Source organism: Alnus glutinosa, chromosome 13 (genome assembly GCF_958979055.1).
Source record: "Alnus glutinosa chromosome 13, dhAlnGlut1.1, whole genome shotgun sequence".
NCBI classification, from domain to species: Eukaryota; Viridiplantae; Streptophyta; class Magnoliopsida; order Fagales; family Betulaceae; genus Alnus; species Alnus glutinosa.
Genome location: NC_084898.1, coordinates 25,223,105 through 25,240,899, shown reverse-complemented (window position 1 = coordinate 25,240,899; position 17,795 = coordinate 25,223,105). Strand labels below are relative to the sequence as shown.

Here is a 17,795-nt window from a genome sequence, read left to right as displayed (position 1 = left end):
TGAGAGTACAATTGTTTGAAATCCAATAAGTTTTGGACTTTAAACAATATGGTGCCTCGGGAAATGAAATGTAAACTAAATAGAAAACTAGGGTGCAAAGCCTTAAGCACTTGATGCTTAGGGTTTAGTATTGATATGTATTTATAAGGATTTACAAGAGTATAATATGCCGTGTACACTGTCATAGATTACATAAGGTAAGAATCATTCTATTCTAGCAAAGTAAATATGGCAATATAGCTGTTGAGGTACAAGAGGAAAGTTGCGAGAGAATAATGCTAGCTGTAGGTTTTATATGGAGAGAGCATCCGAGTGTGTGATTGTTGGGGAAGGTTGCCTTGATTCACGGCTGATTGATCTAGGGTTTGTGTGGCGGCTGCTAGGGTTTGTGTGCTGTCCATGAGTGAGTTTGAGGTGGTAGACGCGGCTGCTAGTATGTGATGTGAGTTGACTATTATATCCTTAACACGAAATAGCTCCACCCAAATTTGCAACTGGCTTAATGCGTTTCATTTCAAAATGTACTCCGTTTTTTTTAATCATTTTTGTGACGTTATGTGAATTGGTGATGCATGCAAATGATGCCATGGCCACAAACTCATCCCATTTGGTAGATTAGATCCAATTTCAAACTCAAAAGAAAACGAACCATCAATGACAAACTTTAACACTATCAACAAAAATTGATCTGGTGAACTCTTCGCCTTGCCCCCGACGGGAGACCAAGATACTTCATAAGCAAATAAAAAACCCCATAGCCCAAAATGCCAGCAAACCCATCCACATTCTCAACATTACCCACAAGAACCATTTCCAATTTAGCCAGATTAATCTTCAATCCGAAGACTGCTTCGAAGCATAAAATAAAGCACGCAGATAGAGAAAGTGGTCAGGCTTGGCCCCACAACAAACCAAAATGTCATGCGCAAATAAAAGGTATGAGATCTTAACCATCCCAGACCCCACAAAAAGGCCTGAGAGAAAACCCTCATCAACAGTTGCAGAAATCAATCTACTTAAGTCCTCCATAACAATAACAAATAGAAAAGGCGACAAAGAATCTTCTTGTCTCAAACCACGGGAGCTACTAAAGAAACCAGAGTGTCATTCACTAAAACGGAAAAGCGCAATGAAGAAATACAATGCTTTATCAAAGAACGTCATTTCTCCCCAAAACAACACCTCCTCAACAAGCCCACTTGACATGATCATAAGCCTTCTCAATATCCAGCTTAAAGAGCACCCCTGGCTCACCAGATCTAATCCTACTATCCAGACATTTATCAGCAATGAGCACAGAATCGAGGATTTTCCTATCTCTAACAAAAGCATTCTGAGGCTTTAAAATAATCTTCTCGACGACCATTTTCAACCGACAAGGACTTTAGTGATAATCTTGTTAACTCCACTCAATCATTAGGGCATACCAAAATATTTGGAAGAATGCCATACCAAAACCATTAGGGCCTGGAGCCTTCTCACTATTCATAAATTTTACCACATCAAGGACCTCACTCTCGTTGAACGGTCTCTCTAACCAGGAAGCCTCCACCACATCAATGGAATCGAAATCAAGGCCGTCTAGCTTGAGGAGCCAACTAAATTGTTATGAGAAAAGACTATCATAGAATTGCACAATGTGATCTCTAATTGTAGGTCGATCAAAAGATATTGAGCCATTGATTGACAATGACTCAATGGAGTTGTTCCTCCTATTCAAATTGGACACCCGATGGAAAAACTTCGTGCATTTGTTACCCTCTTTTAACCATAGAACCTGAGACTTTTGCCTCCAACTTATCTCCTCTATTTAAGTAGCTTTCTCCAATTCCCCAATGACAAATGTCTTCCTCGGTTTCTCTTCATCATTTGACTCTCTTCCTCTAAACCATCAAAACACGCAACTCTTCCAAAAGAGATTTTTTCTGAGATTCCAATTAGTGCATGTAGAAAGATCTACATCTTTTTTTTTTTATAAGTAAGAAGATTTTATTAAAAAAAAGCGTAAAGCACAAAGAACAAAGAAAAGCCCCAAAAACCCAAAAACCCAAAAACCAAAGGTAAGCCCCCAACAAACACCCAAGAAGCCAAAGAAGCACCCCAAAACCACAAGAAACCCAAAAGAACCCCCCAAAAAAAAAGTAAGCCCCCAACAAACACCCAAGAAACATAAGAAGCTCCCCAAATACAATAACAACCCCTACCAAACATCCAAACCTGCTCCGAAAGCCCCCAAACTAAGACCCCCTACAACATGAGAGCTTTTCCTTTCCAACGCTTGGAGGAAGTGCTAGCATCGCCATAATTGATGGAGCTCTTCAAATTCAAGAGCTCCCTCTTGCCTTTTGTCTTCTGGCGAGCAATCATTTTGTCCCGATGGATATCTTCTTCCAAGGCATCCAAGATAGCCAAAGACTCCTCATCTTGAAAACCATCCATCTCCCAGTCCAAGGGCAACCCCTCCCAAAAATCGTCGTCCTTCTCCCAAACAACAATCTCCCCATTTTGATCAAACTCAACAGGCCAATTCCAACATCCTTAACCTCCTGAGGCGGAGGGTTGAGGAACCCCTTCCGAAGGAAGCTTTTCTTCGCCGAACCCGCAGACTTCTTCACTGGAGGCGCTGTAACTGAACCCTTACAGACAGGCATCTTCGAAACTACCAGTGAATCAGCTAACAACACCTCATTCCATTTCACAGAATGGCCTACCTTGAGTTCTCTAGCTTTTCTGTAGTATCTCTGAAAGGGCTTAGAAGGCTGCAAAACAGGAAGAGAACAACGGATCTTCTCTCCCAACACAGCCGCTCCTGAAGGAGAAGGAAAAGCGGCCAACCCAGCACCAGCCCCGACTGAAGAGTTTGGAGAATCCACTTTAGACCTAACCGAAGCCGGAGTGACGTCCATGGACACCGGAGGCAACAAATCCAGAGCCGGCAAAGGGGGGAAAACGGTAGGGGAGGGAGGCATGACGGGTACGACCGCTGGAAACGACCCACCCCCAGAGCTTGACTCCTGACCCACCCCATAATTTGCTGCCATCGATATCTCTGGCAGAAGAAGACCCCCACAAATAGTCGTTGAAATCGCACCCACAAGAATTTTCGGTTGCTGCAAAACTTTAGGTTTAGGTCTCGGAAGAAACCGACCCAAACGAAGGCCTTTGCGAAAAAGGCCCTTCCTAGACCCAGAAGACCGCCCCAACCTTTTTCCCAAAAACCCGGCCCAAAGCCAAATAAAGGCTAGCGAGCAAATTTCTCCACGTGTGCAAGTTCAAATTCAAAAAAGACCCCCTATCTAGAAATGCCCTACCTCGTGCAGAGAACCTAGGAGAACGAAGCTGCTTACCCATCGGACAAAGAGGTTTGTCCAAATCCAACGGAACAACCGGAGGGATCACCTTCACAGGGATGGGTGTCACCTTTGCTGCCGGCCCCGGAGCCGAACTTATCACTGTCAAATATGAAGGCCCCGACCTATCAAAAGATAAACCCAGCGTTTCCCCTTCCTTCTTCCCACCCAGATTGACTGTCGCAACGGAGGACCAACTCCCACAGCCCACCGCAGCAGAAAGAAAGGCAAAAATCTTACTCAACTCGCCAAAAAACTTGTGCCAGCCCCAACCTCCACGACCCTTCAGGGATCAAAACGAACCCTCTCCAACCGCCCAACCCAAACACCGCCGCCTCTAAGAACCAGCCATCTTTGTTGCCACCTCTCCGGGCAATCAATAACTCCGGTCCTTCCCTGTAAGACTTGATAAACTCTTGTTCTCCAGGAAAGCCCAAAAGTGTTTCCATCGTTGAAACAAGCCATGCAGAACAATGGGAGCTCAGGACAACCGCTCCATGGAAGCCCTGTCTCTTCTCCTCCACACCCGCAACACCGACACCCCCTCCAAGACCGAAAGGACAAAGGATTTTGACTCCACAAGGAATCTCCTTTCCATTACGAGGCACACCCAAGCTCAAAAAACCAACCCAGAACGGAAACGCATTCTCGTCGGAGAAACAAAAGCCCACCAGCTAAGCACCCTACCGAACTAAGAGGAGCGACCCACGAAAGCACTAGAAGCACGATACACAGACCCGAGTGACTAGAACGAGGAATGAAATTATAAATCTACCTCTAGAAGCATGAAACCAAACTCTAAAACGAAATTATAACAGCTTCCCAAACACCAACTACCTCTATGTGGCTCTCAGTAAGCTACAATAAACACTTCACCACCTACGCATGGGCGTAGAACCGTTTCAACTTTAAGATCTACATCTAAACTCATGACTTCTATAGACCATCAGTAATTGGAAAACAATGTAAAAAGTTTACTCACATTGCTAGTGTTTTCTAAATGCATAAAGGATGACCACGTTGTGGAAAAAGGAGTAAGCATAAATAGTCAGGCACCAATTTGAAAATTTATGACCTAGTTTTACATTTCGCACCTCAGCAAGAGAAACAAGAAAATTTCCCCAATTGAATTTTCAGGGAAAGAGAGAAGAAGAAGAACAACAACAACATGTGTATGCTTCATTAGGGAGAAAAAAAAGAGGCAAAATTGAAAGCAATCTTGCCCAAACTAGCATAAATGAAGGAGATGAAAAATACAAGCGAAATCGCTAGTCATTTTAACTCTTTAACAAAGGAGCATACTCTAACATAGGAAAGATGGATAATTAAATTACACAAACGTGGTTGATGAGTTTTGACGTAAATGACACTTCCTCCCGTCGTAAAAATGGGGTAGAGGGTCAGATCTTAGGTTCAAGATCCACTGGTGCACATGGAATTCACCAATAAATAAATAAAATAGACAAATGTGGACTTAATGACATGCACATAACCACAAGGTATTAACTCAATAGCAGATATATGGAAAAGGCAGCTGGAAAAGGTCTCGTGCGAAATGTAATTCACTTAACAAAATTAGCTATGCAGAAACTATAAAAAATTTGAAATAGTTCTTCCAGAAGAAAGGCTAAATTTTCTTCCAAAAAAATGAAAATGATACAAATTATTTAAAGGAGAGAACTAGAAAATTTACTCACATTGAGGGATATGTGCAAGCTTCGTGTAACATGCCCAACTACGTCTTGACGAGCGAATCTTGATAAGACACATATCATCTGCCAAGCACGTATTTTGCGCCTGTGGATCTGTCAAAAGTAGGAGAAATGATATTCCGTAAGTATAGCAAAGACAAAAACAAAGATATATAAACATAAGTAGAACTTATAATCAATGGTATGTGAACTGATTCAATCATTAAATCAGCCAACTATGCAAAACTTCTGAATGTAAAATTTCCATATCCTCCGTTAATATTTTGCTTATGTGCTAAAATGAATTTCCGTATATTTCTCATAAAATCTTGAAGGATTTTGCAAGTTTTACTATTCAAGCTCTGAATAATTCTCAACTCCCTATCCTAGTAAGTTCTTTCTTTTTTCTAGTAAGTAAACTCCCTATTCTAAGGAGTTAAAAGGAAAAGGATGCTCACCGCACTGTACTTTTTATACAACTCCTTCGCAAGGTCCTTGTCATTTACCTACATTAATAAATGATCAACACTACAATGCCATAGTAATAGATATGCTTTTCCTTTTGGAAACTGATTTGCACTGGGAAAGTGAGATGAAAACACCCCAAAAGTGACAAAAAGAACCCATAGTAACTTTATCAATAGGATGAAATTGTATCTGTTTTTTTTTTTCCCAGAGGAACCATGTATTGGGAAAAAGCACAAAGAAAGTTGCAACCCTACATGTGTAGTATACAAAAGAGGAACACCCCAAGAGAAAAACCTTAGCTCCTAAAGCTTAAAAGTTCAAGGGATTCTTAACAAATTGGAGAAGACATGAAGCACCATCAATAATGCAAATCAAAATTCAAGAGTTGTTAACTAATTAAGATAAAAAAAAAAAAAAAAAACAATATCAGCCATGTGCTAAATGATGCACCTCCTAAGCTACATATTTTTTTTTATAAGTAAGAAGATTTCATTAAGAAAAGCGTAAGGTGCCCCTAAGTACACAGGAACAACCCAGCTAGCCCACAAAAAAAACCCAAGAAAACCCACAAGGATCTAAGCTACATATATTGCCATATAGAAGGGAAGAAACCACAAGACACTGAAAGTGGCAATGCCAGCAATATCTTCCATTCCTTTGATATCAAGGATCCTATCTTTGACCATGTTACAGTGGCAAAATGGTCAATTTGCATTTACTAAATTGATAGACCTAACTGTCAATGGATCAAAGCGTCAAACATTGACCATAATAAAAATAGAGGCAAAGTTCAAAAATAGAATTTAGCTTTATAAATAATATTTCTAAAAGACTGGGAAGATTCATGATTACAAAATTATGGAAGGTTAGACAACACAAAAACTTAGCAATTCCAATATGCAAATATATAACGCACTGCTATACTTTTGTACTTATTATCATTTCAGTGAAAAACATTTAGCTTTCCGGCAAGAATTTGAAACTTTGATGTCAATCAAAAAGGATAATGCAGCATAATCAAAAAGCTACCGCAGAATCAAGAAGCTCTTGCAAAAATAATTTTCCAGACTCCAAAGCAGCATGGCAATCTTCAGTTTCATTCTTCGATCCCACCATATCAGCCAAGTCAGCTAGCTTGTAAAACAGAACAGCAACCGAAACACGTCCATACAACTCCGTGTTGATAAATGCCTGACAAGAGAAACTACCAAGTTATGTTGCAAATATGAATAGTTCTATAATGTAATCTAAAGTTGATAATTAAGTACTAGCAATATGTAACTAACAGCATTAGCAAACCATGAGCAATGAACCATTCAGCAAGCAGTCAACAATTATTAACGGGAAACCAAAAGCCATTTTTTCACACTAATCCACTGGGAGAAGCAGAAATAATTAAAGAGAATTCATTGGTAAATTATCTTTTGATTAATGCCACTTGGATAAAAAGTAACACATAATTAAGATAGACCTTAGATTGATTGCAAGAATACTTGGTCTTTCTCAAGGTGTAGCAAAATTAAGAATTGATTGAGAAACCATATAAGAAATTATTCAAGCACGAATGAACCACCACTAGATACATATACATGATGCCAAGACTGACTGAAGAAGGAAGAGGCTTATGTTTCACATTCTTACCCGAGAAGAATGTGTTCTACACCAGTAAACAAATTTGGACAATTCAGAGAAGATTTTTTGAAATAGACTAAATCACTTGAATAAGTCTTGCATCTACAAATTAATACAACATAAAATCTTGTGGCCTTAATTACAGATCACACTCAAGAGGAGCTAATTACATCTTACCCCCCCAACAAGAGAACTATTTGAACATACCTTATTTTTGAATAGCCCACCTCTTAGTTTTAGAGTAATGCTACATCCCACCTTTCCATCCGGATTTTTTGAATATATATATTTTTCTTAATATAAAAAGTGGGCTGATGTGGCGTGGTTTTTATAAGTGGTTCAACATGGTCCATTAGATAAGACAACAACAATAAAAGAATTTTTTTTTTTTTTTTAATTTTTTTAACCAAATATAAATTTCTGTCTCTATGCCTCAAGTATGGGCCACATATATATGGTAAGAAAAGGGCAAGTCTCTTCTTAGTTTTTTATTTTTTATTTTGCCTATCCAGAAGTCTCGCTTAGCTGAAGATGAAATTTTTCAGAACATCTCCCACTTGTCCCAAAGCACCTATGTACTCAACATGTATTGAATAGTATCAGATAACCACATAAACTTTATATATTAGATAGCTCACTTCACTCAGCTCAGGGTCAGCACTTTTTGCCAATAATGACACTTCAGACCTTGCATCAAAATTGTCTGCCAATTCACCTTCAAAATCCTCATCAAAAGCAACTGCAAAAGAAATATCACAGCTTACTAGCGATTGTATATGAAAGGGCAAGGATAACCAGACAATTATGGAAATAATGTGTGAAAAAAAAAAAAAGAAAAAAAAAAAAAGGCATGAAACACACCAGAACCATAGAGAGAAAGCAGTTTGAGCTCTTTCATGTAGTACTTAATAGTCCTGGGATTTGAGAGCCAGAGCCCTGTCAAGTGTAGTGCTGCAAGACGGATTGTACGAGGACTTTTTTTTCCTTCCTCAATAACATTGTCAATGAACTGCAAGAAATACAAGATATCATTTGTTAAAATTCTGTAGGTAATTAGCACATAACCATGTGCACGGGCACACACAACAAGAGAGAGAGAGAGAGAGACCACACACCCACTTCAGAGGCCCAGGTTCACTGTTAGCTACATGCATTTTCTCATCACCAAAGACTAAGCAATGCAAAACCGAAGACAGAAGTGCAGCAATAGGTGCAACCCTCCGCTTGTTGCAGCTGACATGCAATATCCAAGAGGAATGAACCAAATGCCACATCATCTGAATCATATAATTGAGAATCACTAAAAGATTTGTGAACAATTTAAGCATTTTCATTTGGAGAAACATAATCTGCAACAAAGATTACAATGATAAAATTTATACATGGACACTGAAAACTCATCGATATTCTCTTTTATTACTGATGAAATGCTGAAATTTTATTGAGAGAGAGAAATAGCCAAAGGGTCTCTAGACACACAAGTGTACTAAGATGTGAACAGAGTTAAAACTGTAGAAAAAATAACAAACACAAGCACTCAGTGGAAGCATCCTCAAAAGTCCTCCAGAAGTTGCTCCATCTTTGACACCATTAGAAATAAAACTTTTGCAATCAAAGAGAAGCAAATATCATGAGCATGAGAACCTAACTCGGCCCCCTAAATCGCTCAAACTGAAAACAACGGAACAAATAAAGGTTGAAACCTTAATGTAAGAAATCCCCTCTACTGCCATCAACCACCCTCAAACTCCCAACCATGACAGCCAGAATCATTGTAGCATGAAAAAGTTCAAAATATTAAACTGAATGGACCATAACATGTTACTGGATGTAGCAGGCAGTGTATATTCTATACAATTTGATTTGTCAAAAAGATATACTCTATGCAATTTGTATTTTTTTTTTTTTTTTTGTTTCTTTCAGAAGAGAAAAAAAAACAAAAAAACAAAAAAAACAAAAAAACAAAAAAAACAAAAACAAAAAATGCAATTTTTTTAATCAAACAAGTATTTCCTAATCTTATGTCCGCTATAGTTACCAGTGGAATATGTGAAGAACAATGGGGGTTTGGAAATGGTAATGGTCACCATTATAGTGAGGAAGGGGATCACTTTTGGAAACATTTTTTGACGTAAAATATGGAGAGTTTGAGGTGTATGGACATTAGAAGTGGTTCATAGTCATAGCTTTCTTCTTTTATTCTCTGTTCTCTTGGACTGTTGCGTTCCCAGCTCCCTTAGGGCTCATTTGGTTTGCGAAATAGACCATTGGAATGGAATAGTTTGGTAGGGATCTATTCCTTGGAATAGTTATTCCCATTGGAATACATATTCCCTTACGAAGAGGAATACCTATTCCTTTAAAAAATTAGAGAAACAGCTATTCCAATGGGAATTGACTAGATTTTCCAGAAAACACTATTATTTTTCATTTTCTTTCAATTTTATTTTTCAAAAAAAAAAAAAAGGAAAAAAACGAAACCCCACCCCCCCTAACAGTGGCTGGCAGACCACCCATTGCTCCGGGGGTGGTCGCACCACCACTAGAACGCCTCGTGGTGGACTCCCAAGGTGTTTTGGGGGTGGTGCGACCACCCCCTGGGCGATTTGGGGGTGGCACAGGCCACCCCCAGGGTCCCTCGGGGGTGGCTGCGGACACCCCCTGGCTATTTCGTGGGTGGCCGACCACCCATTGTGGTGGTCGGCCACCCTATAGTTTTCAAATTTTTTTTTTTTTTTAATTTTATAATTTAAGTTTTTTTTATTTATTATTTTTTTAAATATATATATATATATATATATATATATATATATATAATGTGGGGTGTTTTTAGTAATTTTGATTGTATTCCAATTAATGTATATGAGTTGTTACCAAACTAAAGATTAAGAATAATCATTCCATTCCACCACCTTCTATTCTTAGGAATAGCTATTCCTTTTCCTAATGGAATAGTCATTCCGCAAATCAAACGAGACCTTAGTGATTAGCTTTAATAATTTTCTGGTTCTATTTTCTTCTCCTTCTTAGACGCTTCTCTTGTGTACTCCCCGTGTACTTGACTGTGCTTTGCGTTTTTTAATGATATTACTCTTACTTATCAAAAGAAGTGGTTCATAGACCTCATATTTGCAGTCTTTTTAGAAGTATTAAGGCTGAGGATAGATTTGCAGCTTTTGTTGCCCTTACGATTAGGAATGGTTGTGCTTGTTTGGGTGTTCTAGATATGCATTCAACCTCCTGAATGGTCTCTCTCTCTCTCTCTCTCTCTCTCTCTCTCTCTCCAGCGAGTGTTAGCATGTACCAACGCCCTCCATTAATCTAACATCCTGGCATCTTCCTGGGTATTCGTCTTTCGTTTCCAGTAATGGGTTTTCTGAGTTGGTTTTACGTTTAAGCTAAATTCTTCAATCTTTCAGTTGTAGAGGGGCAGTCAGAGTTGCGTTTTGTGGAAAGGAGCAGAGGAGTTTCCCGAGCAGTGTACATGGGCAAGGTTACTGTGGAGTTGTTGTTAGCTAGTGTGGAGGCACTGGTCCAAGAGGAGGGTCGCCGGAGAGCTTTCGAATGATGAATGGGCAGTATTGGTAGGGGGCGTCTGGGCCAACTGGCAATCCCAAATTCTCCGCCTGCTCTGTCAATATGGAGGAAACAAAGGTTGTTGAGGGTGACAACTCGGATATGTGCACCTGGAGACAACTGCTGATTTGACTTCGAAAGGTTGTGGAACGTTGTATAGAGTGTTTAGAGGTCAGCCACGATTTCAATTGGCTTGGGATAGAGGCAGACAATGCTAAAGAATCTGACCCGAAGCCCAAGTCAAAGGGGGAAGGCCTTGCTCACTTCGCCGACTTGCTCGGGGGATTTAATCCTGGGCCCTAGCGATTATAAGTCCACTGCTTTTAAGTTATCTACGTCCAGGTATTCGGGAAAGGGGGTCTCTCTTGATGGTTCGGGCTTAACGAAGGAATTGAAGCCCACTGCTAAAGGGCGGGCCCTTCTGTCATTATATTAACCCCGTGTAGATGAATCTCCTCTCAAATCAATAACATCTTTTACTACTCATCAAAAGAATATGCATAAAGATAAAAACATCATGCCTGGTAAGTCAGAATACAGTCAGACTGAAGTAGTGGGTCTGTGTTGACTTAAAAGCAAAACATAGTTCATGGTGTAACTGCATTGACTGGCAGCTAGAAACAATGAAACACCACCCATCGCAGCACACTAGCCCTCTCCAGAAAAAACATAACAATAATCCAATCTCAGACCTAGAGTGACATCAATTGTTGTATGACCAGAAATTTACCCTGTCTGCATCAACATAATCACAAACATATCCTGCCTTGCATCACGAATAAGGCACACACACAAACATTTACAGAAAGCACACATACAACCATATCCATCCAGAATAAGGCATAAATTAAAGATAAGCACGCGTATAAAGACAAGCAAAATGTGGAAGTTGAGTAGTAACCTGGACATCCACACCGTTATATGAGGAAACAGAATGAAATGTTCCTTCAGCAAAAAGCCCCAAAACCAATCTGACTGATCTCAGCATGGATAAAACAGAGACTTCCCCAGCATTCTCAAGGCTGCCAATTATTTGGAGGCAAAGAGTAAATACACAGGAAAAAAACATTTTAAATTTTTTTTGTTTTAAAAGAATAAAATAAATAAAAAGGAAAAAAGAAATCCATTAGGAGTTAGCCATAATTGTAACTACAAGTTCGTCTAGAAGCCAAATTTGGACATTAACTGACAGAAAATGCAGACCAGTTCTCCACTAATGCGTGAAGCCAAGTCAAGAGATCTCAAGTGAGAGTAAAGCATGGTTAATCTCATTTCCTTAAAATTTAGAAAGAAATCCGCGCACGAGCCTCTCCGGTGGCTTTTCCAACAGGTTCCGCGACGTCCAACAGTTTTTCCGGCTAGTTCAGCGCCGCGCCGGCAACTATAGCACCATGCGCCACCGACTGTAGTTTTTCCTTTTTCTTTTGTATTTGGGGTTAGATTTGTATTTTGGGTTTGCTTTTCAGATGTAATTTGGGCTTTTTTGTATTTTTGGGTTTGTAGTTCTGTTGGGTTTGGATGCTTTTGGGCAGATTTGGGTGAATGTTGGAGGGCTTTTATGGTTTTTTGGGCTTTGGGTTTCTTGTGGTTCTAGTTGTTGTGAGTGCTGCATGCGGGTTTTAGGGTTGTCCTTATGGGTTTGTTTGGGTTTTTCTTTTTTTGGGTTAGCTTTGGCTGTTCTTGTGTATACTCCCAGTGTACTTAGGGGCGCCTTACGCTTATATATATGAAGTTTTCTTACTTATCAAAAAAAAAAAAATTAGAATGAAAAAAAAAAAAAAAAAAAAAAAAAAATTTAACCTATAGACAAAATTTCAATGTGTGATTGAAGTTGGCAAGAGAGAGAGAGAGTTGATTAAGAAGAAATATGCATAAATACTGAAATTGGACGCGATTAATGCACAGATAACTGCACCCTTAACCCCCCCTACCCCCACCCCCCACCAAAAAAAAAAATAAAAAATTCAAATTTAGTTCCCAAGTTTTCGGGCGTTTTAAATTTACTTCCTAGGTTTCTAATTTCGACAATAGGTCCCTAGGTTTTACCAAATTTTCAAATAGGTCCCTCCATCAATCTACCGTCCAATTAATTGACAATGTGCCACGTCACCACTAAGTCCATGACACGTGACTTGTGTTTGATACATCATGTGATAATTATAAGTTTGACATGACAAATTTACCCTAAATTAAAAAGTTTAAAAAGAAAAAGAAAAATAAATTTGATGAATTTTTTTTTGAGTAATGGAGGCTTTGAGGGGAGGCTACCCCTCACAAGAGAGGGGAAGCCACCACTCATTGGGTGAGAGGCGACTGGCCACCTCTCTGTGAGGGGACGCCTCACATCAAAAGCGTTACTTCTCTTTTTGTCAAAAAAACTTTTTCTTTAGTGTAAATTTGTAATTTAGAGTAAAATTTCAATATAGAATGTAAGAATGGCATATGGTATGTCAAACATAAGCCATATGCCATCAACTTAATGGTCTGACATGGTATGTCGTCAATTAATTAGACGAAAGGTTAATAGATGGCCTTATTTGGAATTGGGATAAAACCTAAAGACCTGATTATCGAAATTGGAAACCCATGGGCTAACTTGAAATTGCGCAAGAACCTATAGACTAAATTTGAATTTTCAAAAAATAAATAAATAAATCCTAAGAAAACAAGTACAAACATTTAATAGAAGATAAAATATTAACAGTTACACAAGTAATCTCGTCTCATTTCTCACCTCTCAACAAGGTCAGTAAAAATCAATCTAAGAATCGCATCTGAGAAAAAACCGTTAGTGTCCTCTAAATGAAGCCCAGTCGCACGAGCATAGCTTGGAATCGACAAAAGAGATTCGAGGCCCAGCCACTGAATAAATCGCAATCAACAAACAGTTTAGATCTTTTCATCAATTTATCATCATCATATCCTCAGATGTAGAAATCTAGTCATTGTGTGCAGACTAACTAAACTTAGACAAATGAATGGTACCAGTAAAAGTTCATAATATATGCACGCATTGAAAAATGGAAAAGAATCTTAAACATAGAATGGGGTGCCCTATCTGATTGTCTTTTATTTAATTCTTCATTTACTTTCCAATAAGTGGTGCACTATCTGATCACATAATTACAGCAAAAACACATTAATGAACTACTACTGCAAGTCTAACACAAACTACAACAATAAGGGCATATTATACCCCTTTTAAAAATAAAAAAATAAAAATCAATTTCAGATGCTTTGACAAGCAGTTTTAGGATAGCAAAAGAAATAATCAACAAAAATATTTTAAATTAAGACAGATCCATAACCTTCGCATTCATGAGAACTGCACGACGTGCCCTTGCCAGAACTCCAACAGCAAGGAGAGTATTGATGTTTTGAAGAAACGAAAGAGCCAAGGAATCTAATAGAGGTGTGCCTTCTACTTTAGGCAGCAGGACCTTATCATTTTCCCTGATGGTATCCAAAACTTGAGGAGAAAAGATGGACACTAGTGCTCTGAGAACAGGAGTTAATGCTTCATATGCCGCAAGACAGATTTCTGCTCCAGTCTGCTTTGGAGCTTACAGATTATCACCCAAGCAGCTCATAAGAGACTAACAAATCTTTATGACATAAACCTGCAGATGTTGGGAAATATATATAATCCGAGACATACCTCTGAATCACAAGATGGAGATGTAACAGTCTTCAAGAAGAACTTCCACAAAAAGCTGAAAGCAAAATTTACTGAAACATCACTTTTAAACTGTGCACACCATGATAAGATAGCTGCAACAGACTTCATGGCTGTTTCCTGTTTACACATAAGAAGACAAAAAGAAATAATAATAATAATAGCTACATAAATAAATTACCAATATGAAATACCCGATAAAAGCAACACGGATAAATGCAAGAGGCAATGGACTCGACAATTAACAAAAACAGATAACAGATAAAGACAAGGGCACATCCAAAACTGAGAACAAACCAATTCCTATAGGACAGCATAACTTAGCAATCTCATAACAAAAGGAAAGAGGTTAAAGCAGACATGTCAAACAAGAAAAAGAAAAGAAAAGACTATGTTAAAGCTACCAACAAATAGTACACAAAAATAGAAATTTGATAATAATTTTCTTTAATAGGTAATACTGAATTTTATTTCAAAAGAGGAGATACCTTAAGAATACCGGGCGGGCGTTGGGGGGGGAGGGGGGGGGGGGGGGGATTATACAAAAGGTTTGCCTAAAATACACAAAATCTGAAAATTATAATTAATACATAAAATTTATAATATGGCTAATAACAAAAGAATGCTCACTAAGAAAAGCATTCACAAGTAAATTGTGCCAAAATAGACAAAATTAATAATAAAAAAAGACTAAAACAGAGAAGCTTGCATGTGATATGAGTATATGTAAATGTATGTGTGCATAAAATGCGCACATGTATCTTTGCAAGTAAATACATGTAACAATACATTCTTTTCGATCCTAGATCTACTAAATAAACCAGAGAAAAGTGAAGTGACGAAAGATTCATACTGCTTGCAGTACGGCAGCGGTGGTGGAAGATGACAACCGGCGTTGACTAGGGCCTCCAAGTTTTCCTCTCACAGAACTAGGCAGAGCCTTGTCCTCCGTCCCAGTGCTGGACGAAAATATGGAACAAGACATATTTGCAAATGAGATCAGCTCCTCCTGGATGCCAGACAAAACTCTGTATTAACACTACCCTCAATGCTAAGCATATAATACAGTGCAGAAACATTTACAAGTTTGGTGCAATTAGTTTCCAATACCAATATAAGAAGAAAAATCTTGGGAAACTTCTCAAATGAAATGGCTGCTTCTCCATAATTCAATCGAACCACTGTCTCAAGCACGCTAGATTCTGATCTGCTTTGAACTTTGTTGCCACATTCGGCAGCTCTTTTTTGCATTATTTGAAGCTCCATAACCAAGCTCAAGGTGATGATGAGAAACTTCACAGGTATCCACTCCATATCATTGTTTTGTTTGCAAATATTACTACCATGATTTTGAATAAACTGCACAAACAGGTAAACCCCATGTCAAAAGCTCCTATTGAATGATAATACCACTGATAAAAGAGTTACATCTTGGGACAGCCGAATTGACAGAAAATACACTTTTTTTTAGCAAGTACGAAGAATGCCTAACAGCATCATAGTTTGATCCATTTGTAGGCAGGATCTTAAGGATCATTGGTAGTTGGACCAAAATAAGAGGTACAAATTACAACATGCTTTTTTGTGGCCAACAAAAGAATATTATATGCTGTTTTTTCTGCAGTCAATTAGCAGTAGTATTTGGAGAACAAAAAACTACAGCAAATTAAGGTAAAAATGAACTTGAAATTAAATGCAAATAAGCAGCTACCAATATCCTTTTATTGTATGCTTACATGCATGTAAGCCTGCATGCGTTAAAGCAGAATAACTCCAATTGAAATACTATGAAGAAGAAGAAGAAGAAGAAAGATGCAGAAACCTCAACTGGCTGAATACTTGACAAATTGGCAAGTATGAATTGCACAATTATACAGGGAGAGACTCGGGAAAAAAATGAGAGAGCTTTCATTAAATGTTCATGATTCAGGAAAAAAAAACACCTGTTGAAACGTGGCATCCCTATGAAATCAATAAATTTTAGCAAAATGATCTTTGATGATATTCTAAGGAGGCGAGGGCATGATCCCAATGGTCTCATAGACAAGTAGTAATTCTCTCATTTAGGGAAACGTTCAAGGTTCAACCTACCATACGTGTGGGATTTGTAGGGATAAAGGAATCTTCTGTCAATATTATATATATAGGAAGACAAATTGATATTGTGCATCTGTCTAATATAAACAAATTAAAAATAGGATTATGCTTCTGTTGTTATGGAAGTTATTATCTAACATATCTTATCAAGAACCTAATAGAAATTTAGGCTTCTTAAGAGAGACTGAACTGATATTGTGCATCTGTCTAATATAAACAAATTAAAAATAGGATTATGCTTCTGTTGTTATGGAAGTTATTATCTAACATATCTTATCAAGAACCTAATAGAAATTTAGGCTTCTTAAGAGAGCCTGAACCATTACATCACCCAGGGTTAATATCGTAATATATGAAGGGAGATATATTAAATATTAACAATATGGCATGGTTACTATTTTTCAAGTCACTTTTTTTTTTTATTAGTAATCGAAATATCATTAAAAGCGTAAGGTGCCCTACATACACAGGTGGCATACAAGAGAAACTCATGTCACTTTTTTTATTGAATTAAAAAAGATTAAACAAGCTTTTATTTGTGGTTTATGTGGGATATGCTTTATCAGCTTCCAAAACTGAAAGGTCAATAAAAACAAATTCAGTTGTAAGTAAGCCACATCAGTATACTTTGTAAGGGACATTTTACCTCAATTGACGCAAGGAAAACAATGAATAATCTTGAATATGAATGGTAACATTGTTACAATTCTCTACCCATGCATCACAGGTTTTATTCTATTATTACCTTACCCAAAAAGTAAGTCCATCCTCAACACAACAATAGTAGTACTAGTAACTAATACCATTCACACCCACACATGACCGGCACAACAAAATAAAATATATATATATATATATATATATATATATATATAATCCAATACTATTTATAAACTAAATCATACCAAACTAGGAAAAAATTAAGAAGAGAAAATTGTGGCTGTTATAATTAGTGTAGAGCATAATAAGGCAAATGCAAACCGTAAATAAAGGTATTAAATGATGATCCTTCTTGACTGCAAGGAAAAGCACTCTTGCCCATCTTTTTGCTTCACATTTCCATGCATCCAAGTCTTCATCATTGTAAGTAAGAGAAGCATCAATAAGATAATTACAACTTGTAAACCTTTTGGGGAAGTCATGAAGACTCTTCAAAAGCTTCACCTCAGTAGTATTGCAGCAATTTGCACTACAATGCTTCTTACCACACCCTGAAAGCCATTCTTGTACTTTTACTCTTAAGGAACCTAGGATAGAGAGGTACACCACAAGAGTTATAGGTATTTAATTTAATGAGTAAGTAAA

At 38.0% G+C, this 17,795-nt stretch overlaps 1 protein-coding gene across 2 annotated transcripts in view; it reads right to left on the bottom strand.

Moving 5' to 3' along the window:
* Window positions 1-17,795, bottom strand: part of LOC133854045 (uncharacterized) — a 50,845-nt gene that overhangs the window by 12,785 nt on the left and 20,265 nt on the right. For both annotated transcript variants that reach the window (XM_062290071.1, XM_062290073.1), the window contains 13 exons: window positions 17,472-17,737; window positions 15,504-15,752; window positions 15,247-15,402; window positions 14,376-14,513; window positions 14,026-14,268; window positions 13,452-13,579; window positions 11,619-11,739; window positions 8,257-8,418; window positions 8,003-8,150; window positions 7,780-7,880; window positions 6,539-6,700; window positions 5,500-5,547; window positions 5,048-5,155 (listed from right to left, as the gene is read on the bottom strand). In XM_062290071.1, coding sequence (XP_062146055.1) covers window positions 5,048-5,155; window positions 5,500-5,547; window positions 6,539-6,700; window positions 7,780-7,880; window positions 8,003-8,150; window positions 8,257-8,418; window positions 11,619-11,739; window positions 13,452-13,579; window positions 14,026-14,268; window positions 14,376-14,513; window positions 15,247-15,402; window positions 15,504-15,752; window positions 17,472-17,737 — 2,030 coding nt within the window. The remainder of the gene's footprint in view (window positions 1-5,047; window positions 5,156-5,499; window positions 5,548-6,538; window positions 6,701-7,779; window positions 7,881-8,002; window positions 8,151-8,256; window positions 8,419-11,618; window positions 11,740-13,451; window positions 13,580-14,025; window positions 14,269-14,375; window positions 14,514-15,246; window positions 15,403-15,503; window positions 15,753-17,471; window positions 17,738-17,795) is intronic.